The sequence below is a fragment of the Vombatus ursinus genome, unplaced genomic scaffold, assembly GCF_900497805.2.
Source record: "Vombatus ursinus unplaced genomic scaffold, bare-nosed wombat genome assembly UNPS02014807.1, whole genome shotgun sequence".
Taxonomy (NCBI): Eukaryota; Metazoa; Chordata; class Mammalia; order Diprotodontia; family Vombatidae; genus Vombatus; species Vombatus ursinus.
Genome location: NW_020954585.1, coordinates 62,622,433 through 62,648,260, shown reverse-complemented (window position 1 = coordinate 62,648,260; position 25,828 = coordinate 62,622,433). Strand labels below are relative to the sequence as shown.

General features: G+C 38.5%; 1 protein-coding gene across 1 annotated transcript in view; it reads right to left on the bottom strand.

The window, feature by feature from the left end:
• Window positions 1–1,451: 1,451 nt before the first annotated feature.
• The window catches only part of LOC114052010 (probable G-protein coupled receptor 139), a 47,653-nt gene continuing 23,276 nt past the window's right edge, over window positions 1,452–25,828 (bottom strand). Inside the window, exon 2 of the mRNA XM_027874422.1 lies at window positions 1,452–2,386. Within this exon, the coding sequence (XP_027730223.1) occupies window positions 1,452–2,386 (935 nt within the window). The remainder of the gene's footprint in view (window positions 2,387–25,828) is intronic.

The following is a 25,828-nucleotide window of genomic DNA, read 5'->3' as shown; positions in this document are numbered from 1 at the left end:
GCTATTCTTGGATGGATTTCCTTCCTTGATATAGAGAATTGGATGCATATGAATTCAAATCAGTTGGGCATGTATGTGTATATGTATTCAGATATGTGTATACGTTTGTAGGATACCACGTGGAAAACCTGATTCATTGACACTATATTGTGCATATTGGGAGTATGGAAGGAAATAGGTTATCATCATTATAACAGTCCAGCTATAAATCAGAACTAACCCTACTGGACAATGGGAGTCCAGTATGGAGATGCAGGCATGCTTCCCTGTTATGTTAACAGTTTCTGTCTGGGAAACTATTTGGGAAAGCTGATTGTACATATGAATTATTGGGGAGAGTTGATTTTTGTCCTTGTTTAAAACTTGGAGAACTCTCATAACTGAACCCAAAATATTTGGCCCATTTTTACCTCACCTCAAAAAAAGCAAATCAGAGAATGTCTGTACAAGAAGAACTGTGGATCTTGTTTTCATTGCTGCATGGCTTCCATAAAAAGCAAACTTGAAATTCTATGCTTAAAAGGTTTATTTGGATTTTTGAAGAAAAAAACCCCCACAAGGCAAGCCTTTTAGATGAAAAATATTAGAGTGCTGTGTCCATGTATAGTTCCATAAACTCATGAGCCTCTGGAAAATTCAATGAAAACTAATGGCAATAATTTGCTGCTGTTGTTGTTTTGGGCTCAAGAAATCTTCCTTTTCTTTTACTTGCCAGAAGATCCTTTGTCTTGGATAAGATGAAAACAATCTATACATAAAGTTAGTTTGTGGGGATGCTTCTTGGTTGCCCAGGAAATAGGAACGGAAAGTATTTTGTTCCAGAGATTTTTCCAAGAGAGCCTATCAAAAGTGAGAAGGACAGGTAAAGATGCTTCTATTTCCCGAAGTGTCATCTTTAGCACCAGCAACTAATGAGTGGGGAGATATGTCAAGTCAAAAACCCCCTTTTCGGTAAGTGCACCAAATGCAAACAAGACCTTGAAAAAATGCAGAAACATTCAATTTTAGGAGCTAGGAATAGCATGATGAAGAGATTACCTTAGCTCATTGAATAAAGAATGTAGTATCAATTAAGCACTACTGGGTCTTGGGTGTATTGAAAAAAATGAGTTATTCCCAGTGACCACATAGAGTGCTGAGACTTGACTACATACTATTTTTTATGCCATTGGTCCATACAGACCCAAGAGCAAAGTACTCTTGCCCTCCATAAAGGTATCAAACTGGCAGGGATTTTCACTCTTAACATGACTTGCCAAAAAAAACCAAAACAAAATTATGCTTCTCTTCTTTTTCTACCAGACCAGCATTCATTCTACCAGTTCGATAGTCTTTTAGGCTACAGAGACAAGAAATCTGATTACCACTCTTGGGAAGAGAAGTTTCAGCAAGTATAATGTGAAGATCTTAGAGCCCCATTAAATGGAGCAGAAGTGAAAATAGCAACCTGGTCATGGGGATACTTTTATAGGCTTCCCATTTTTATCATATTGATAAACCAGCATTTTGATACAGTGGGAATTGGCTGGTGAAATCCAGGGACTACTTGTTATTGAGAAGTTATGATTAGTATAGAACTGGACAGGCTGCTTTTGACACTTAAAGAAAGCTTTCAGTGTTCCAGCTGCCATGGTACGGAACCTCTTGCTGATAAAACAATAAAGGAAGAAGTTGATTGCAGTGTTCAACAAGGCCAGCATATTGGCAATGTCTGATATAATATGCACTAACCAGCTATTGTGGATAGGTGACACATAAAGATGATATAGGATCATTATCATTCTGGGTGCCCAAAGTGTGGCAAAAATGGAAGTGATGGTGAACAGAATAGCTGTGGTTTTTCCTGTGGAATAGCCACGGAGTCGGAAATTGCTTTTTCGCCTAAGCTTATATACAATGATAGAATTTAAGATGAAAAAAATGGAGCAGGGCACCAGGTACACGGTGAAACAATGAACCCAGATGAGGACATGGTGCATAGAAGTACTGATGTAGTCTTCAATCCATATATTGGGCCACCAGTAATATGGGATGCTGGTCAGAAAGCAGGTAACGTAGACACTTATGATGACTTTCCGAGTGCGAGCTGGATAGGAAACAGTGTGGTATTTGAGTGGATGGCAGACTGCAATATACCTGTCAATAGTTAATGGAACAGTAATCCAAATGGAGGTGTGAATGGAAGAAAATTCCAGAACTTCTATGATTTTATCTGGGACATGAGGCATCTGTTTGTTTAAGATAAAATCTTCCAGCAAAAAATCTACAAACACAATGAAGAAGAGGACCATGATGTCAGCAGCAGCAAGGGCTAAGAGATAGTTATAGGATGACTTCTGTCTACGTGCCACTAGCTGGGACAGGATGATCACAGTTAAGATGTTAGCTGCAGAGAAAAGAGAAATTAATACTGTTTAGAAGCACACATGACTTTTTGGTTAACATCAATCCCCAAGCCCACATCTCATGGGTTTATGCAGTGGCAATCATGCAAAGTGGAGACAAAGGCCCAAATTCTTTTAATGGTTAGTGTGCACTTTACTACTATATCGATAACCATCATTTAAATTGGTCCTGGCAGGAGGCATGGAGATTGACTGGATGAACCCTTGAGACTTTTCTCCTCCATTAGACTGTAAGCTCCTTAAAGGCGGGGAAAGTCTTTGCCTCTTTTTGCATTCTTGTCACTTAGCAGAGTATCTGACACATAGTAGGTGCTTAATAAATGTCTATTGATTTATTGATTGATTCCTGATTGGGTATTCTAGACTTAGGATTCTAAGAGAATGATTTTCAGATTCATTTTCAAATTCCACTTCCTCATTTTGTACCAGTTTCTTTAGTCATGGGCTATCTTATTCAAAGGATCTATAGATTCTTTGGAAATAGCTCACTGAATAACTCTGGGTAAATTTATCTTTTGGGGCCTCAGTTTTCTCCTCTCTGAAATGAGAAAGTTAGACTAAATGATATCTTCTTTTGAAGATTTTTATTGATCTATTTTATTTTTATATCTCTTACATTTCCCAATATATTTCCCTTTTCTCTCCCTCCCAGAGATCTACCCCATGTGACAAAGAAAGGGGAGTGGGAAAACAACAGTTCAGAAAAACTAGCCAAGATATCAGTGAAATTTGACTTTATATACAGAGTCCACTACTCATAGTCCCTTCCCTCTCCTTTCCTCACCCTCTCATCAATACGGAAGAGAAGTGCATTTTCATCTTTTTTTCTTCTGGGACCAAACTCGGCAATTATAATTAATTTTTTTTTTAGAATTCTGAACTTGAACAACAAAAAAGTACATTTATATACACCTAGCATAATACCAAAAGAGGATAGTATATTAAAGCATGAATCTCCATTTCACTTGGCTATCTTTTGAAAAAAAACCCACTATAATAATTCCATATTATTTTCAAATTGTTCTGCTTGTTGTACTTCCTTCTGAACTTCCTTCTGTCCTATGCATTCAAAAATGTTTCAGTGGCCCACCTTTTGGGCATTACCAAAATGTTAAAAAAAAATCGTTGGGATGAATAAGCCTAGTTAAATGAAAAAGAAAAAGTGGCCATATCCAAAGATGTAGATTTCTTTTTGAATCTTGAGTTCATCATCATTTTTCTTGGTAGATGGGTAACATGTTTCAATGTAATTCTTTTGGACACATGGTTGGTTATTGCATTGAATGGAGTTCTGCTATCTTTCAAAGTTACTTATTTTTATAATGTTACTGTCTTTGTTCTGATTTTGCTCACTTCTTCTTGCATCAATTCATATTACATAAATTCTTTACAATTGTAATTTTTGTTATTTCTTATGGTGCTGTATTATTTCATTGCATCCACGTATCAAAATTTGTCCAACCATTCCCTAAATGATGGGCAGTCCCTTAAATTCTAGTTCTTCATGCTTTTTGTTTTTTCTTATTTAAAATCCCTTTCAGTATCATAGCATTTGTTTTGCTTGTGACTATTTCTTCCCCAGTATTAGCCTCCCTTTTAGCCCCTCCCCCCATTCTTGCATGTTTCTTTGTTGGATTTGAGGTACTTCTACACTAAACTTTTTTTTTTGCATATGTATGTGTTCAACTTTCCTTTGTCTATTTCCAATAAGTGTAGCTCATTTGATGTTCATTTCCTCCTACCCCTTCCTCAATATTTGTATACTTCTTCTCATGTACTCCAATGATAAGAAATATCAAGTTCTACTCACATGTTCTTCCTTTCTATATTAATGAATTCCTTTTACCCTCCTTTCTCAAGTACTCTGTAAATGCTAGTTATTATTACTACTGCTAGTAATCATTGTTTATATAGGCTTTAAGGTTTGTAAAGCACTTTGCAAATATTTTCTCTTTTATCTTTACAAAAACTCTATTTTACAGAGGAGGAAATTGAGGTCGCTAGAGATTCTGTAGCTTACCCAGGGTCACACAATAGTAAGTATCTGAGGCCAAATTTGGACTCTGGTTTTCTTGATTCCAGGTTCCATACTCTGTGTGACCTACCTACAGGCTAGCTAAAGAGCAAAACTTGTAGGTTGTACAGTTGTGACCCGGGGCCCATCTTACTGGCCCAAAAAATGAAGTAGATAGGTGCTAGATAGCTAATAACCCCAGGACAGACCGGTAAGTACATTTAGATTACTCAGATTTAAAAAATACTTTAACTCAGGTAACCCATAGAGGTTGTATAAACATCCCCAAGCTTTGGATTCCTTCCTTTTTGGATTCCTTTGGATTCCTCTGGCTAGAGGCTAGAAACAGTGGCTAGAAAGTTTCCTTGGTTTCCTCATTTATAAAATGAGATTTTTGTAAGGTCAAAAGGAGAAAATATTTGTAAAGTGCTTTGCAGTCCTTAAAGCCTTGGATATGTAAGACAAGCTCTTTTGATTTCAATAAGAATAAATTTACCCTCTGAAGACTCAGGGGGCCACTTAGTGAAATCTCCATATAGAACAATCTTCTTAGCACAATATGAGAAGATACTTAGCTGTTTGTCTCCACAATGTAACCACAGTAGTTCTGGATCATGCTGAAGGGCTGTGTCACAATTGGTTTTGAGAGGCCTATTCTTCCCCTTCTCCCTCTCAAAATGCTATGGAAAATTGTTTTGAAGTGGTGGAGAGTTAAGTGTCCAAATCACATTACAGGTTGACTGACTCTGGGCTCTTACCTCGTCCCTCTCTGATTTGCCTTGATCATTGCATAAAAGCTTTGTATCTTACTTGCATGCAGAATAAGATGGCAATCAAATTACCAACAGCTTCCATTGGAGCTGATAGAAGTTTACCCACATGATTAGGGATAATTCAGGGGTTTGAGTTCATAGTGTGTGTGGGAACAGTGCTGCCGCAAAAACTAACTGCCGGCAAGGCTATGAAAATAAGTTGAGAAAAATAAATGCTGATCTGGCATTAATCCAGCATTTAAATAAAAACAACACTCCTTCAGTAGGCCAGTATGAAAACTGAGCTAAACCTTTTGGGGTCTGAGATTTGAGGTCATTTGGAATCAGTTGAAACCCTAAAGCTTGAGTAGGGGCACATCTACCTCTTGAGCCAAATCTTACCCAGTGCTTGCAGCTGGGTGGTGCAGTGGACAGAGAGCTGGGCCTGGAGACAGAAAGACGTGAATTCAAATCTACCTCAGACACTTAATAGCTGTGTGACCCTGGACAAGTCACTTAACCTCTGTTTCCTCATCTGTAAAATAATAGCACCTATTTTGCAGGGTTGTTGTAAGGATCAAATCAAATGAAATAATATTTGCAAAGTTCTTAACACAGTGCCTGGTACATAGTAGGTGCTATATAAATGTTGTCTATTATTATTATTATTATTATTATATTTATAAAATACTTTGCAAACTTTAATATGCTTTACAAATGCTAGTTATTATTATTATTAGCTAGCTTGCCACCACAATGGGGATGTTCAAGAACTATCATTTAATTATGAAGGTACATTACTTTAACAATAGAAATCATCCTTGAAGAGTGTGTATAAATTGATTTTTTTGGGGGGGCGATAAATAAAATTCTGTTTTATACAAATGTTTTACAATGAGAGGCAGTCTTGGGGGAGTGCCTAGAGAGTTGGTCTCTTGAGTCAAGAAGACCTAAGTTCAAGTCCTACTTCTGACACATACTAGCTGTGTGACCTAGGGAAATTCACTTAACCTCTCAATGCTCTGGCATCTCCCCAAGACTCAAAGTTGCATTGAAGATGTCAACCTATATTGGTTAGAGGGAGTTTTCTCACTTGGGAGTTGCCTGTACCAATGTAACCACAGATCCAATCCCCTTCCTTGCTGTGTGACCCTGGGCAAATCATGTAATGTATTTGGGCTTTAGTTTCCTCATCTGTAGAACGAGGGTGTTGGACTTGCTGACTTCCAAGGTCCCTTCTGCTTCCCAATCTGTGATTCTATGAGCAATGACATTGCTTTTAAGCTTTTGTATCCAAAATAGGCCCACCAACCAGCAACTTTCAATCTAGGTGGAGTGACAAGACATGCGTAAAGAAGAACAATGTGTGAGTTAAGCAACAATGCAAGATGAGTGTAAGGCAATGTCTGACTAAGTGATGGACTAAAGAAATAAGCATGTGTGGGTGTGTGTCTGTGTCTAAGGATGGAGAGTTGGCACCTGTTTTGCTTCACTGGATAGATGATGAGAAAAGGGGTACCAGTCCAAGGATGTAGAAGAATGTAAGTAGTATGTGAAAGGGGGCATGGACAATGGTGGATTCTAGGGCAATGGGAGTGTGTGGTTTGGAAATGTAGGTTATTTGGTTTAGAGCTGGAAGGGATCTTAGAGGTAATCCAGTCCTACTCCCTTTTTTGTTTTTCAGAGTCACAGAGAAGTTAGGCAACTTGCCCAAGGTTATACAGTGACAAAGCTGGGACTTGAACTTATGCTTTCTGATCCCAAATAATAAATGCATTTCACTTACCCATCAAACATTTATTAAATAACTATTGTATCTATATCGTTGTATTGGCCATTGTAGATGGGGGATTTGGGGTCTGGAGTGGTAAAGATTACAAAAGAGGTAAAATACATCATCTGTGCATTGAAAGAGCTTACATTCTAGTTTCTGGATAGTTGCAGATGTCTTAATAATCAGTGATTCAGTGGGACCTGGTCACCTGTGTTCCTGAGATAGCTTTCCTTGTCCTGGCTCTCCGCCATGCCTGGGATGATGCATCCCCTCACCTCTGAGTCTTGGCTTCTCTGGCTTTCTTCAGGACCTAACTCAAGTCCTACCTTTTCCAGGAGGTTTTTTTTCCCATTCCCCCTTCTCTCCCAGCTGCTAGTATCTTCCCCTCTGATATTGTCTTCCATGTACTCTGAACATACCTTGTGTGTACCTAGTTTTTGCATGTTGTCTCCTCAATTAGAATGTAATCTTCTTACAGTGACCATTTTGCTTTTCTTTATATCTCAAGTGCTTAGCACTGTGCCTGGATCACCAGAAGTGCTTAATAAATGCTTATTGACTAATGGTTGACTTCCACAGCAGTTTACCCTCAATGTAGTTCATCATCATGCAGCATTCAGTCCCCAGGGAGTATCTGAGGAAGCCCTTCTCTCCTGTCAAGTTGATCTAGCAACCGAGTTCCATGTTTTGAATTTGGCAAGGGCTAAGAGCAGCAACATTTTCACACAACAGATGCTCTCAGTCTCTTCTCCAACTATGAAAAAAATATTGTGTCATAACTAGAAGAAACAAAACCATTTTTTCCTTTCCCTTGGAATGCCCCCAAGGAGCTCTTTTTTCCCTCCTCTCATTACTCATTGCTTCCATCCATCTTTCCCAAAGTTTCATTGATTCCAGACTTCCCATTGGAATAAAACATGTTGGAGGCAGATCTGGCTGACTCAGCCTTTTGGGAAAGGTAGCAATGGTGTTAGCTGGTGACAAGGGCTTGCAGGACAATTTTTGGGCCTGGGACAACTTTTGCCTTTCAGGGTAATGATGAGAAAAAAGGTTTGGTGATGTATGACCTTGGGCAAATTATGTGCCTGTTAGCAAGTCACTTTACATCTCTGAGCCTCTTTTTCCTTACCTATAAATTTAATTTAGTTCAATAAATATTTATTATATACCTACTAGATTCCAGGCATTAGGTGGTAGGTACACAATAACAATAACAACAACAACATTGTCTTCTGCACTTAGCACAGTGCCCAGCACATAGTAGGCACTTAAATATTGTTTGATTGATTGATTGAGGAATTTATATTCTATTCATAGTTGGACTAGGTCAGGAGTTCTTAACCTTTTTTATATCATAGACCCCTTGGGCAGTCTGATGAAGCCTACTCAGAAGAATGTTTTTAAATGTATAGAATAAAATACACAGCATTACAAAGGGAACCAATTACACTAAAATAAAATTATCAAAGCATTAAAAAAAAAACCAAGTTCATGAATCACAGCTAAAGAACTTTCGAAAATGATTCCCAACGGTCCTCTCTCAAAAATCTATAAATCAAAATCCTTGAATTTTGAAGTTCAAGGAAACTATCTTTCCTTATTGACTCAGAACCAAGAAGTGATGACATTAGGCATTTGGAATAGTCTTGCTACTTTCTGTATCACCCAGTGGATCTGTAATCCTCAACTTATTTTCTCTGTTTCCTCCCCTCCCCTCTTCTACTGTTGAATGGGATAATAGAAAGATTTAGCAGCAGAGGCTGTACAGAACCATAATGGTAGTTACAAGGAATGGAGAAGACCAAGCTCAGGTAGTTTGGAGGCAGAAAGGTTCAAGAATAGCTATAAAGGACTAGAGGCAAGACAGAACCAGGAAGTCTAAGGTTAATGTGATGAAAATACCAAGAAGAGCCCAAATAGACTATTATGGAGTCAGGAATTGTGCTGAGTGATTTATTGCTGCCACAAACCTCTCGGGCTTCTTGAGGCCTTTTATTGAGTGGATGGTGTAGTGGAAAGAACACTGTAGATTAGAAGACCTGGTTCAAGTCTTGGCCCTGCTACTTTCTATCTCTTGTTTAATATGTTTGGGCCTCAATTACTTCATCTGTAAAATGAGGATGTTGGAGTTGATGACACTGAAAGGTCCCTTTCCCCTTCCAGCTCTAAATTTACCATCCCATGATGCTTAGTGAGCCAGCATTTATTAAGCATCTACTATGTACCAGGCACTATACTTAGTGATGAGGATACAAAGAAAGGCAAAAGCTATTCCTTGTCATCTCTGGTTGACTCTGACCCCTAGAACAGAGTTTTTGGGCTAAAGGGACCCTATCAGCATCTTGAGGTGGGGAAATCATTTATATTAATCAAAGAGCTTTTTTGTAAACCTTAAAACATGATATAAATGTTATCTACTATTTTGTACTACATAAATATTGCTATTAATTATTAATAACAAATATTAATTAATATTGATAAATCTTCATGATTAATAAAAGCAGCATTTATATAGTGCATAATAGTAGCCAGAATTTATATAGCACTTTACGGTTTGTAAAGCACTTTGTAAATCTTTGTTTATATAGCACTTATATGCTATAAATGCTATATAAATACTGGCTATAATAACAATAATTAATAATAGCCAGTATTTATATAGTGCTTTAAGGTTTTCAAAGCACATTATATATGCTAACACATTTGATCCCTACAATAATTCTGTGAGGTAAATGCTATTATTATCCCCATTTTACAGATGAGGAAACTGAGTCTGAAGAAAGTTAAATTACTTCACCCAGATTCATATATCTAGTATCTGAAGCAGGATTCAAATTCACATCTTCTTGACTCCAAGTACAACATTCTATCTATCTATTGCACCACATAGCAGCCTCAAAATGAGGAGAAAAAACCCTTCTCACTGGGGAGTAAAACCCCAGTCTCCTGTGTGATAGGCCAGGAAACCCTTCCACCAAATCAAAGGGGACTGTATTATCTTCTTCTTCAGAGCTATTTCCCATAAAGGTGAGAGAACTGGATCCTGATAACCCTCAGTTATACCCTTGCCATTGGGGTAGCTTTAGTATATTGGTTTGGCCAGTCCTGTCTGAGTCACCCTGCCTTATAAATCTAAGTTGGCAAGTCCCCAAAGTCCATGCAATGGGGTGAAGTACGTTGTTCTAAATCAGGGATCTTTGTTGGGTTTTGGGCTCCTTTAGCAGCTGGTAAAACCTATACCTTCTCAGAATAACATCTTTTTAAAAATTCATAATTGAAGGAAAGGAAATGCTAAATTTCAGTTCCAAATTAATGGAAACAGAAGTAATTTTTTTCCCATCCAAGTTCACAGACCCCTTCAAATGTATTCATGGGACCCCTTGGAAGGCTGTGATCTTCATGTTAGAACCCCTGCTCTAAATCATTAACAAAGATATTAGAAAAAAAGGGCTTGTGTCCTTGAAACTGAAAAGTGCTATTTCGGGGGGAAACTAACTAGATAAATGGCCAAGATCCACACACAGACCTGTGATGGAGGCAGCATGGAGTGGTGAGATTGGAGTTACAAGACCTGAGTCTGGATACCAGCTCAGTTTCTTACTCTCTGTATAACGTTGGACAACTCACTTCCTTGACCTCACTTTCTGAATGAATGAATGATTGAAGTATTTATTAAATTATCTATACAATGAAGAGATTGTACAAGATAACCTATTAAGACTCTTCCACTCTGGGTCTATGATCCTAAAATCTTAATTCTATACTTCTCATGACGAACTAAGCTCCCCTTCTTATTGTATATGTTTGAGTCCTAGGGACTGGAAAGAACATTTTCACAAACTGTACTTTATTTTTTATACTTCTAAGATTCTAATTTCATTGGAGTGAGTGCTCCCTCCACTGACACAGATTACAACTCCTCCACGACTAAGTAGATGGTCTCTAAGAGTTGCTCAACCTGAAAATTTTCATTACCCAGTGGCTAACCTGGTAATGAGGTTTATTATTTATATTCAAGATTAATTGAGTTTCTCCTTCAGAGGCTCCAGGCTTTGTACTGAAGACTGAACAATTCAACACTCTAATGGCAGAGATAAGAAATAATGTAAGGGAGGAACTAAGGAAAATATGGAGGAAAAAAGAGGAGTCAGAGGTAGAACATTTAGCAACTATTTAGTTAGGGTTGTGCAGGTGTGTGCAGGTGTGTATGATTACATATGTGCACACATGTGTACCAAGGAGAAAGGGAGACAGAGAGAACTACAAGGGCACCTCAGCCTTTCCAAATCATTAGAGATCTTTGATTAAAGGGTGAGATCAGCTTTGGGAAATGAGACACACTGAAAGCCTCAAAAGGTGACCTCCACCAGTAATCATGCTTCTTTATGAGCCTGGAGATAATGATATAATTCACATGGGCTATTGACCTGGCATGAAGGCCCTGCAGTTATGCGTCATTGGCTATCATAGTTGGCAAAGACATAAAGGGTATCTGAAAAAGACCCCGAATCTGACTGCTTAGCTTCTTGGATGCAGAGCTTTAGGGCCCCTGACACGAACAGGCAGTGTGAGTCTTGTTTGGGGCTATGGAGTTTCAATGTTAGCTGCAAGATCCAGCCTCCATTTGAGCAGGTGAGGAATCCACTGGGCAAGCCAGCAGGTGTAGCCAAAGTCCTCTGTAACTTAGCCTTTTATCACACAGGTTTGGTTACACTACCAATCAAATCATGCTGTTGAAACATAGTGACCCACATGAATAATCGTCACTTAATCCCAGAATTTGAGAATCAGAAGGGGCTTCAGTGGCCATCTAGTCCAAACCATATATGAAAGGAAACCTGACCAAAGCCTCTGCCTGAAGACTCTAAAGAGGAAGAAAATACCACTTCTTTAGGCAGATCATTCTACTTCTGGACAGCTCTGATTGTTAGGAAAGATTCTCCTGCATGAGCCAAAATTTGCTTCTTTTCAACTTCCATCCGTTGTTCCAGGTTCTGCCCTCTGTGAGTAAATGGAATATCTATCCCCTTCTCCCCATTATAGCCTTTCAAATACTGGAAGACAGGTAACACATCCCCCTGAGTCTTCTTGTCTCTAGGTTAAACATGCCTAGTTCCTTTAACTAATCTTCGAATGATATGGACTCAAGGTCCTTCGTCATTTTGGTTGTCCTCTCTTGGCTACTCTCTACCTTATCAATGTCTTTCTTAAACCATGGTGCCTAAAATTGAACATAAAACTCTAAATGGGGTCAGATGAAGATAGCATGCAGAGGAACTATCACCTCCCCAATAGCAGGATTGGAATGCCTTGTCAATTAAATTGTGGTGCACCTGTTCCTTCCCACCATCATTTATTTTCTTTCATTGAAAAAAGGTTTATTGATGGCTGTTGTTATTACATTATATTATAATCAGAGAAATATAATTAGAAATATTTGTAAAGTACTTTGCAAATCTGAAAGTGTTATATAAGTGCCAGTTGTTTTTGTTATTACTATGTTACATTACGGCAGCAATTCATTTCAGGATATCCCCTATTCCCTCTCCACCTTTATGACAAAGAAAAACAGTTAAACAAAGTTGACTGACAGTGACTACATCTGAGAATATGTGTATATAACATTCCATACCCATAGTCCCTCACCTCTAAAAAACAAGGAAGGAAATCTCACCTTTATTTGTTGCTGTCAAGCATGGTCTTTATGCAGAGCATATTACATTCTACATTCTAGACAGCTTACATAAACTTTATGTCATAGGCTGAAATGTAATGATTAAATGGAAAACAAACTGGGCTAGAAGATAGGACAAGGGCCTTATTCCCTAAACTGCCCTTGACTTCCTTCGATAACTTGGATGGATGCCTTAGTTTCTTAGGTTTTCTTAATTATGGAGGTGAGGAGGGAGAACATTCCAAATATGATAGCCCACTTGTACAAAGGCAGAGAGGTAGGAGATGGAATAGCATGTATGGGCAAAATTTAATACGCCGCTTTTACTGGAATGGAGATTGCAACGATAGCAGCATTTATATGGCACCCAACAGTAGCCAATATTTATACAGCACTTTAAGGTTTGTTGCTGTTGAGTTGTTTAAGTCATGTTTGACTCTGTGATCCCATTTGGGGTTTTCTTAGTAAAGACACTGGAGTAGTTTGCCATTTCCTTCTCTAGCTTATTTTACAGATGAGGAAACTGAGGCAAATAGGTTAAGTGACTTGTCCAGGATTACACAGCTAGCAAGTGTCTGTGTTCAGATTTGAACTCAGGTCTTCCTGGCATTGTGCTACTTAGCTGCCCCTTTAAGGTTTACAAAGCTCTTTGGTAAAGGCCCATCTGTAAGTTGTTAACCAAACTCTCTGCTCCACCTCTTAGGAAGCTACCAAAGATGAATAAGAAGGTATGAATGAACTCTCATAGGTTCCTCAGAGCAAAGGGGCTTTTGTAAGTTAAGGGGAGAACATTTTTTGCCCCTGTTATCAGTTTCTGTTGAACCACAGATGGACTTGGTTTGATGTTTTGAGCTGAAATTTCTATATATCAAAACCTTTATTTTTAAATATTCTAACCCATTTTAATTAGTGCTTTAGTAATGCATCCCCATCCTACTGACAAGTTAAATTGCTAGGTATTTATATTTGACATTTTCCTAAGTTTGTAATAATTGCCTCTCTTGTGAAGCGAACTCTTCAAACATTGAGCATTTCATTTCCTTTGTACAGATGTTTTCTCTTTCCCACCACCCCCCTTGCCCCAAGGCAAATAAAGAACAGTTAGAAAATGCCTAGGGATCTTAAGAAGAGGAAACCTGGAGGGGATAGAAATGATGTGATGTATGTGTATGTGACTTTGGGGAAAAAAAAGTGAAGAGTCATATTTTCCACCTCTTATTACTTGACATTTGCTGTAACTTTCAACTTCCAAAATGCCATATCAGCTTAGTTTTTTACAATGGCATTTTTTTTAATCCTTGGAAGGAAAAGGCTGTGGATATTGGTTATGGCTGTATTTGTGTTTATCTATGTGTCTGATTTCCTGTTCATGTAATGGGTAGGTAGGTTGAATTGCTCAAGTAATCAAATAAGATAATAATGGTGATGATGATGATAATAATAATAATAATAATTTTTGTCTTGTTCTTCAGTTGTTTTCAGTGATATCTTACTCTTTGTGGCCCCATTTGAGGTTTTTTTTTGGCAGAGATACTGGAATGATTTACTATTTCCTTTTCTAGTTCATTTTACAGATGAGGAAACTGAGGCAAACAGGGTAGGTGACTTGCCCAAGGTCATATAATTAGTAAGTGTCTGAGTCCAGGTCTGAACTCCAGATCTGGCATTTTATCCACTGTGCCACCTAGATGCCCTAATAATAATACTAGCTAACATTTATATAGTATTTACTATGTGCCAGGCATTGTGCTAAGCACTTTATAATTATCTCATTTGACCCTCACAATAATCCAGGAGGTAGGTGCTATTATTAACTCCATTTTACACATGAGAATATTGAAGCAAACAGAGGTTAAGTGACGTGCCCAGGGTCACACAGCTAGTAAGTGTCTGTGGCCAGAACTGAACTCAGATTTTCCTACTTTAGGCCCAATGCTCTATCTACTATTCCACCTAGTTATCTCTCAATTAGGTATATAATGTGCTTTGCAAAAGTGCCACAAGAATATGATCGTAGTGAAAGCAGTAATAGTAACTATAATTATAATCTCTATCTACAATTCCATTTCTTTAATATACATTTTTTTAGTGAGCCTAATTCAGGATCATATCACCTCTCACCTGGATAATCAGGAGCCTCCTGATTTCCCTCCTCCCAGTATCTCCTCTCCATTCTCCATACAACTCATAAATTGAGAATCCTAAAACATAGATTTGACTGTTACTCTCCTACACAAAAATCTTCAGTTGCTCCCTATTACCTTAAGGATAACACAAAAAATCATTGACCTGACATTTAACAGTCTTTGCCATCTGGATTTTAATAACCTTTCCAGTTTTATTTTGTCTCCTCCTCCTCCTCCTCCTCCTCCTCCTTCTCCTTCTCCTCCTCCTCCTCCCCTTCCTCCTCCTCCTCCTCCTCCTTCTCCTTTCCATTCCAATAAAAGTGACTCATTGGCTTTTCCCCACTATCCCCCACCTCTCTACCTTTGTACAGGTGGTCCCCATGTTTGGAATGTATTCTCGCCTCACCTCCACCTTGTAGAGGTGTGCTTCCCTTCAGTACACAGCTCTGGTGTCATACGCCCCCCCCCAACATTGTTAATGCTTTCTTCCAATTGAAATTACATTGAATTCCTTTGTATTTACTTGTGTACATATATTCTCCCCCTCCACACTATGTAATCTCTTTAACAGGAGGGACTGTTTTGTTTTTGTCTTTGAATTTCCGGTATGTTACATTAAGTAGGTACTTAATAAATGTTGGGTTGAATTGAATTTAATCCATTAAAGCAAGAAAATTTATCTAGTTAAGACCACAGCATGGAAACCAAAGCAACTACTTTCATGGGAGCTGGATTAAATTTGGTGATCAAAATATCAGAGCTTCCAAAAAGTAAATTCTTTCCCCCCAAATTATCATCAAGATAATTTAAGCTATCCAATATGTTGACAGGTCCCTTCAGTTTTACCTGTTGATTATTTCAGATTTATCTTGTATATAGCTTGTTTGTACAGTTATTTACATGTTGTCTTCCCCATTATATTGTGAGTTCCTTGAGGGAAGAGACTATCTTTTACCTTTCTTTATATCCCTTGGAGGCAGTTAGTAGTGAAGCAGAGAGAGCCCTGGGTCTGGACTCAAGAAGACCAGAGTTAAAATCTAGCCTCATATGTTTCCTAACTGTGTGATCCTGGGCACGTCACTTAACCACTGTTTGCCTCAGTTTCCTCAACTATAAAATAGGGATAGTAGTAGCACCTACCTCAAAGGATTGTTGTAAAGATCAAATGAGGTATTTGTAAAAAGTGCTTAGCAACAGTGGCTGGCACATATTAGGAGCTATATACTTATTCCCTTTGCCTTCCCTAGTGCTTAGCATAGTGCCTGGCACAGAGGCAGTTCACTGGATAGAGCACTGATCCTGAGTCAGGAAGAGCTGAGTTCAAATTCAGCCTCAGACACTTCCTAGTTGTGTGATCCTGGGCAAGTCACTTCACCTCTGATTGCCTGATAAAATGGATTTGCTGGAGAAGAAAATAGCAAATCATTCCAGTGTCTTTGCTAGAAAACCCCAAATGGGGCCACAAAGGGTCAGACACGACTGAAACAACTAAACAACAATAAAAGAGGAAATGGTCTAAAATTTTGGCAAGAAATATTTAGGATATATATAGAGATGGACTTCTTATTAACCACAGTGATTGTTGGAAGAAGAAAATGAAAGGCAACAGGAAACTATTATATTCAAAACCCTGAAGGTCTCCTAAGTATAGGAAAAAACAACCATATGCCTTGGGTGGTTTAGGTAGAGTCTTATCTAGAGGCAGGGCACTCAACTGTACAGCCTTCGAAAGTCCATTCCATATCACTTCATCCTAAGAAATAACAACTATGAGGAATTCAGAGAATCACGCTAAGACATTCAAGTGAAGTAGAACAAAGAACAAAGAAAACAATATTTACATTGACTACAGCAATGTCAATGAAAGAACAACAAAAATAATGAAATGGAACATTGTGTAATTTTAATGGTCAAATTTAGTCTGGGAAAAGACTTGAGAACCCTAACCCTCTCTCTTCTTTGTAGAGGTGGAGGACTAGGGATGTGGACTATTGCATATGTTGTCAGATTTTGTCACCGTCACTTGATTTTGCTGAACTGCTTTCTCCTCCTCATTCAAGTGTCCCTTACGCTAAAAACCTTTGCCCCAGTCCTTCTACCCTCTCAAGTTATCACCCTCTACCTCTTCATACCTTCATTGCTGAACTTGTAGAAAGATCAATCAGTAACAACTAACCCCACTTCCCCAGAAGCTCTCACCCTTGTCATGAGCAGTGTCAGATTTCGTTTCACAAGCCCTGCATCTTACAGGGATTTGCTCCTAGGTAGACTGATGCCATAATTCTTGCCTAGTGGCTGCATAGAAAGTGCCATTCTTTTGTAATTTATGACTGGTCTCACTGAGACATTCAGAGCTGGGTCTATATCTCTGGGGCAGTGTTTATGCAATCACAGCAATGGGGTTTTTATTTATGCTATTATAGTAGATAGCGTGCTGGCCAGAAATTTGGAAGAACCTGGGTTAAAACACTTCTTCATACACTAGCCATATTACCATGGGCAAGTCATTTAACTTTTTTGGGTGCTGGTTTCCCCATCTACAAAATGGGAAAAATAATGCTTAACATTTATACAGCACTGACTACACAGGGTTGTTATAAAGATGAAATAAGATAATATATAAAAAGATCATGACAAACTTTAAACCTTTAAATATCATTTGTGATTACTAGCAGTTTTCTTTCACTGTCTCCTTCCCAAAACCATCTGCTGCCTTGGAAATGGGTCTTAGGAAAGGTGAGGAAGAAAGCTGATGAGCTCAGGCATGAGCACAATCACCTTGTGCCCCTCATCTGATTCATGGATAGTACCTTGAAGCCCTTTCCAAATACTTCTGGCAGAGCACTCTACCTATGTTTTTCTGTAGAGAAGTTGCACTCACCCTAAAGGTTGTGAGAAAGAGAAATGGGAGGCATTCATTCACCAAGTGCAGCTGTCTAACTGCCTGCTTCCAACGTCAGTGGCCGCTCATATGTCTAGAAGAGATGATTGTGTGCTTCCTGGTGTCATGCCTCTCCAAATCCCAGGGCAGGGGCTTCTGGTTTGTTGTAGCTTCTTGTAAGATTGTTGCATTTCAATGGATCATTTAGGGTACACAGTCCCAATGACTCCATAGAGAATTAGGGGCAGGGACTGGAGTCCTGGAGTACAGCTACCCAATGTATAGTCCTGAAACTGCAAGAGAACTTTATAGGTGGAATGGAATAAGCCTACTATGTGCCAGGCACTGCTAAGTACTTTACAGTTGGTTGTCTCATTTGATCCTCACAACAACCCTGGAAGGTAGGTGCTATTATATGCATCATTTTATAGTTGAGGAAACTAAGGTATACAGAGGTTAGGTGACTTATCCAAGATCACACAGATAGTACATGTTTGAGGCTGAATTTGAACTCAGGTCTTCCAAACTCCAGGCCCAGTGCTCTAGCTGCCTAGATCATGGAAAAGGACTAGGGACAATTCTATTGATCTTCGTATCTCTCCTAGCACCCAGCAGAATCACAGAATGTTAGAACTGAAAGGGACCTTGGGAATCATTTCTTACAAACTTTTATTTTCTAGATGAGGAAACTAAGTCTTGGAGAGGCAGGAAAGTGACTTGTGCAAGGTGACTCTATAAGAAGCCTAACTGGGACTTGAAGACAGATAAATCCTGGAGTCGTAGAATTTGGAGCTAGAAGTACTGTGTTTAAATCCTGGCTGTAATACTCACTGTTTGTGTATCTACAGGCAAGTCCTTTTTCCTTTCTGGGTTCCAATTTCCTCATGTATAAAATGAGCAACCTGGATTCAGTCCTTTTGACTCCAAGTTCAATTCTTACTCCAATAAATAATACTTATTTTTTCCTCAACAAGTATAATAAATATGTGTTAAATTAATTTGAATGTAGTCCATCTTTGGCCTCTGGGCTTAACCTCACTTGGTGTACCCAGGTAAATGAACACCTCTAGGAAGGAAGATGTTGCAACTTCCTGCTACCTCCTACTCCAGTGCCAATCATATATCACTACCAGAAAGCTCTTCCTTACAGTGAACCTAAATCCCACCAACTGGAACCTAATACTTTTCTCTTGTTCTCGGTATAAGGGAGACAAAGCTCACGTTGTTTACCAATTTTTATTTATTAATTTATTTATTTTTAGTTTTCAACATTCACTTCCACAAGATTTTGAGTTCCAAATTTTCTTCCCATCTCATCCTTCCCCCCACCCCAAGATGGTGTGCATTCTGAATATCTCTTCCCCTAATCTGCCCTCCCTTCTATCTTCCCCCTGCCCTTCTCTTATTCCCTTCCCCTTCTATTTTCCTGTAGGGCAGAATAGATTTCTATACCCCATTTCCTGTATATCTTATTTCCCAGTTGCATGTGAAAACAATTTTTTTTACATTTGTTTTTAAAACTTTAGGTTCCAAATTTTCTCCCTTCCGCCCTCCCCACCCACCTTCATTGAGAAGTCAAGCAACTTGATACAGGTTATATATGTGTAGTCATGCAAAACACTTTCATAGTGGTCATGTTGTGAAAAACTATTTCCCTTCATCCTATCCTGCCCCCTGTTTATTCTATTCTCTCTTTTGACCCTGTCCCTCCTCAGAAGTGTTTGCTTCTGATTACCCCCTCCCCCATCTACCTTCCCCTCTATCATCTCCCCCCTCACTCTCTAATCCTTCTGATTTTCCTAGGATGAGACAGATTTCCATACCCAATTGAGTGTGTGTGTCATTCCCTCCTTAAGCCAAATCCGATGAGAATAAGATTCACTCATTCCCTCTCACCTTCCCCCACTTCCCCTCCACTGTAAAAACCTTTTCTTGTCTGTTTTATGTGAGATAATTTACCCCGTTCTACCTCTCCCTTTCTCCTTCTCCCACTATAATCCTCTCTCATCACTTAATTTTATTCTCCAGATATCACTTCTTCATATTCAACTCACCCTGTGCCCTCTATCTATCTATCTATACATACATATATATATAATTTTTTTCCCTCCAACTACCCTAATACTGACAAAGGTCTTATGAGTTACAAATATCATTTTTCCATGTAGGAATGTAAACAGTTAAACCTTAATAAGTCCCTTATGATTTCTCTTTCCTGTTTACTTCTTCATGCTTCTCTTGAGTTTTGTATTTGAAAGTCATATTTTCTATTCAGCTCTGGTCTTTTCATCAAGAATGCTTGAAAGTCCTCTATTTCACTGAATGTCCATTTTTCTCCCTGAAGGATTATACTCAGTTTTGCTGGGTAGGTGATTTTTGGCTTCTTCTTTGTCCTCCGGAATATTATATTCCAAGCCCTCCCATCCCTTAATGTAGAAGCTGCTAAATTTTGTATTATCCTGATTGTGTTTCCACAATACTTGAATTGTTTCTTTGAAGGACATTTTAAAAATCACCCTTAGAAACATAAGGATAAGACCATAAATTTAGAGCAGGATATGATCCTAGGGGTTCTTAACTTGGGGTCCATGAACTTAAAAATGTTCTGAAAACTTTAATGTTTTGATTTCCTCTTTGGGCTCCACTCCTGACTTTCTCCATCATGCCCCAGCATCCTTCTCCCCCTGGAAGTTCCTTCAACCCCTTACCTTCTCACACAGGAAATACACTCTGCCCTTCTGATTGGTTGGTTACACTGGAAGGACTTCCCTGCTTAGCACCTAGTAAGGACTTAATAAATGCTTGTTAACTTGTTGACTAACTATTTCAGTATAATGAGCTTCCATTGTAATTCTATATATTTTATTTTATGCATTTAGACACATTAAACTGAGAAGGGGTCCCTAGGCTTTACCAGACTGCCAAAAGGGTCCATGACACAAAGGAAGTTAATAACCCCTCATCAAGGCTAACCTCTCATTTTAAAGAAGCAGCTGAGGGATGTTAAATGACCTGCCCTAAGGTAGGAAACCAATGGTAGAACTGGGACTCAAACCCAGGTCCTTTGACTGCAATCCCAACAGTCCTTCTACTGTATTCTTCATTGTTTTAGCCTTTCATGAGTCTAAATTCACCGCTATTTAAATTCTTATTTTGGCTCCCTGCAGTTGGCTCCTCGTTTAGTTTTCCTTACCTTTCTTTTGTTCCTTTGCCCATAGTTGATGTAGTCCCCTAGCATCATATAGACAGCTGGCAATGTCTATGTCATCCTCTTCTTTTGTCTCCCTACCCATCTGTGTCCTATGTCCCGTGTCCCACATTGAACCCATTTGGTATATGATACTGGTTGACTGGTTCATCCTTCCTCCTCTCTTCTCTTTCTCCCTAGAGCTGAACATGATGGTGGCTGCCAGGGCCTGGCTGGTACCTGCTGAGAACCAAGAAGCCTTCCCCTTGCCAAAGAATTGTAACCAAGGTGGCCAACAGCCAGTGGGAGTCTGACTCAGAGTTGTGAGAAAAGTGAGTTAGCACTAGGCCCTCAGTGTTAGAGCCGGCCAAGCCAATCAATTGACCTTCTCTCTACAGCGACTCAGATCTGCTGACTGCCACTTCCCTTTTCCAAGCTGCCCACCAATGGCAGCTTCCTTGGTGGCTCTGGTCTTTCAGTAACCATAGTAACTGCTAGGCCCAGGCAGTGAAAGTAATAATAGGACTGGTCAGTAGATCCATATCATCATCATCATCATCATCATCATCATCATCATCATCAAGAATTAATTGCTCTGGGTCTATACAAAGTAATTATGGGAAGTGGGGAATCCATGCCACTTTCTCTGGAGTTTGCATTATAAACCAAGCAATATGGTTTTACAAACAAGGGCCTTGTATATTATAGAGATAGGGACTGAACCTGAGATTTAATTGGCACAGGGAATTCCTAGAAGATTAAATTCTCTCTGTGTGGATTGGCACTTTCTCTGCAACTTATAACTTGAAACTTGCCTAGAGCATTGAGAGGTTAGGTGATTTACCCAGGGTCACATAGCCAGTATGTGTCAGAAATGGGACTTGAATCCAGGTCTTCTTGGCTCTGAGGTCATGGCAGGAAAGGAGTCATATTTGTTGGTTATCTAGAACCATTGTGGCCTAAGGCCAATGAGTCCTTACTTAAATAATTAGCCTTGGGAATAGTAGTATAAATAAAAACACAATTCACAAATGCTGATTGCTCTTCCCTCCGTATGACCATTAACCTAGGGTCATTTGGACAGATACAGGGAAATTCATTTTTGAGTTAGTGGACAAGAAGGGGAAGGTTAGGATGGTCTTCTCAAAAATCTCAGAAAAGGTTCATGAAATCTCCTGCAGAAGTTGGAAGGGACTTCAGAGACTGTCTTGTTCTATCTATCCCTGAGCAGGAATCTCTTCCACAGTATCCTTGACAAATGGTCATCCAGACTTTTCTTGAGGACCTCCAGTGATGGAGATATCACCCCATTAAGAGGTAGCCACTTTTGCTTAGCTCTCATTGCAGAGAAGTTTTTACTGACATTAAAACTGAATATCTCTCTCTGCAGCTTCTACTCGTTGCTTTTAGTTCTATCCTCAGAGGCCAACCAGAAAAAGTCTAGTCCCTTTGCCATGATTGCCATTAAAATACTTGAATGAAGAGAGCTCTCATATGTCTCCTTTTTTCTTGGTAAAGCACCCCTATTTCCTCCAACTCTTCCTTTTGTGATTTGCTCTCTAGTCCTCTCAGCATCCCTTGTACTAGACACAATTCAGTTTTTTACTGTCCATTCTAAATCGTGGCTTCCAGAGATGAACATGATATTTTGGACCATGGTCTGAGACAAGGCAGAGGATGGCAGGATGGTTACTTCCCTTATTCTAGCTAGTAGGCCTTTTGATTCATTTTAGGATAGGCATTAGCTTTTTGGGGGGGGTTTCATATCACATTCTTGACTAATAATAATAACAACAATAATAATAGCTAACATTTATGTTGTGTCTACCATATGCCAGGCACCGTGCTAAGTAATCACTTTGCAAATATTATCTCATTTAATCTTCACAACAATCCTGGGAGGTAGGTGCTATTATTATCCCCATTTTGCAGTTGAGGAAACTGAGGCAAACAAAGGTTAAGTGACTATATTAAACTAGCAATCCACCCTAACTTCTAGATCTTGTACAGAGAAAGATGTTGTCTAACTATCCCCCCACCTCATCCTGTAATTTTTATGCTGCTATTTGTATTTTTATTTGTTGGATTTGGCTCATAATTTTCATCCATTGAGACCTTATTGGAGCTATATTGTTTTTTCCACTGTGTTAGCTTCCTCCCAGCTTCATGCCCTCTGCAAATTTATCATCTAATACCTTTTATGGCACCATTGAAATAATTTATGAAATTGTTGAACAGCACGGGGCCCAAAGCCTTCTTCCATGTTGACAACAAACCATTAATGATTACTCTTTGAGTACATTAATTCAATCAGTTTTTGTTTCCACCTAACTGTATTAGAATCTAGCTCACATCTCTCCATCTTGTCCACAGGATGTATCATCTGAATCTTTCTCATTGCTAAAATTTAAAAGATAAACAAAGGGGAGAAAAAACCCCAATTCCTTCTTGGGGATTCAACTTTCAGTCCCAGGAATTAAATTGAGACCTCCTTCCACTGCCAATTTCAATGTCTAGTGGCCCTCACTATTGGAAACTTCTTCCTTCATGTAACTTTAATCCAAAGCTCTTCCATCTCTTTCTCTCTTTCCACATGCAGAAGTTTTGCCAGTTCTACTTATTGTCAAATATACCATCTGGTGGCTGCCTTGGGGGAGAAGAGGTTCATTTGTTTTTCTGTTTTCTTGGACCCTGGGTGGTGGTGACTGGGTAGTTGGTGACCAATAGAAAGCCAAAAGCATCAGATGCTCTTCATCTGGAGTTCAATGTAGATGTCAGAGGCTAACTGCAATTTCTATCTGGTTTTAGCTAGTTGATTAAATATCTTAAGCTAAGTACTATTCCATCTGTCTCTTCAACAGTGGGTGCCAGAGGCAGGTATTTTTAGCTGTGGGGCAAATAGTTTAACAGTTTTACATAAAAAATTTATCCACTCTGACATTGAATTTCAATCATATCTTTCTTCCTCAAGAACAAATGGGGTTTCAGTTTTGTGATTGTTTTAAGAATGACACCAGTATTAGTGTCCTTTTAAGAATGACACTAGTATTGAAGTTATTTCCTTCACAGAGGCCACACCTTAAAGGGACATTCTTGCTTCCTTTTAAGTAGAATCTGCTTAGAAGGGATTTGGAGTTCATACTGATTTTTTTATACCAAACCTTTCTCCCAGTTGTGTTTCCCCAGGGCGTCCACTTCAATCCATCCAATTTAAAAACAAATAACCAAATCAATCAGTATAAGACAACCAGCATATTTGGGGCAGGGACTTCGTTTCCCACAAACATATGTGAAGAGCAGTAGATGATGATATTACCCCAGCACAAACTCAAGCTAGATCGGAACATTTTAAGTGAGAGACTAGATGTTGTCTTACAAGAGAAAAGAAGTGGAAAGATTCAGAAAAGAGGGGAAAACAGATAAAGGAGCAAATAATTGTTCTAGGCCATGTCCTACTTTTTGTTATTCACAGAAGCATTCTAGCATACTTTCTTTCATGGAGAGATGGTCATTAACATTAACCAGCAAACATTTACCGGCAAACCCTTGGTGATAGTAAACTTACTACATAGTAAGGTTCCACTTTTCGTTTTTAAATAGCTAGAAAATTCTTTCTTAGATTCTTGCTAGAACTAGCAAGTTTTTAGAGATACTAATGTGAACCAACATTAGTATCTCTAGAACTTCCTAGGTCTGTCCTCTAGAACAACATATATAAATTGTCTCTCTATTCCCCATGAGACCTTTCAAATATCTGAAGATAATATGTCCTTCTTAAGTGTTCTAAGTATCCTCTTTTCTAAGTTATATTTAGAATCAGGTAGGAATGGCTACGCCATTCCTAATCAGTTTCATGCCTCATGACCAACCACTGTATACTCCAATATTTTAATTCAGGTGAAGTCCAATTTTTGTTTTTTTCCTAGACATAAAAAAAATGATCTAACCATGTATATTGGAAAAAATGAATGAAAAATGTATGTTGTTCAGACTATGACATATGGTTGGACAGGTAGAACGTTGAATTTGTCTATGAATATATATGTATATATATGCATACTAACTTCACAAATTATATATATATATAAAATTTACAAATCTATTTAATATACAAATATATAATATGAATATTACATATACTATACATATAAACTTGAAAAGACATGAGCAGAACTAGGAAAATAATTTAGGCAATGATTACAATATTATAGAACTTTTTTTTAAAAAAGACTTAAAAAACTTTTAAATTAAAAAAAAAACCTTTAGAACTTTGATCAGCCCAAGGATAAACTAAGAGTCCAGAAACATGAAAATGAAACAATGCCACTCACCTCCTAGACATTGTCTATTTGGGAATTTATTTTGTTTGATTATGTATATTTGTAACAAGGGTTTTCTTTTTCTTTTTCTTGTTAATGGGAGAGATGGGAGGGAGAAAAAATAGATTTTGTTGATTGAAATAAATGAACAAATGCTATTTAACCTCAACTAGGTTCTTACTGAAGCAAGACAATCTTTTGCTTCTTTCTTAATTGATTCTCTATGTCACTCTTCATAGAAGCTATTTCAGACATTCTCTTCTTAATTCAATCCTTCTACACGTTCCTCTCCCTAAACCCTCTTGAGTGAAGACTTCATTTCTTAATTTTACTGTAAAGATTAAGGCCATTTGCTATGACCTCCTTCTTCTTATAACCTCTCAGCGTTATAACCTACTGTCTTCTCTTTTCTTCAGTTTCCTATAATGAGGTGGCCTTTCTTGCCAAAGCCAATCTCTCTACGTGTACCCTTCATCCCATCTCCCTTTTTTCTAGCACATTGACTCATCAATCTTCCCTTTCTAATCTTTAATCTCTATTTACTGGCTTTTTCTGTCATGTCTTCCACATTTCTCCCATGTATCTTCTTCTCTGCACTCACATGGTCACCATCCTAATTTAGGCTCATATTATCTTTTCTGAGACTTACAATGACCTCCTAATTGGGCTCCCTGCTTCAAGTCTATCTCAATTACA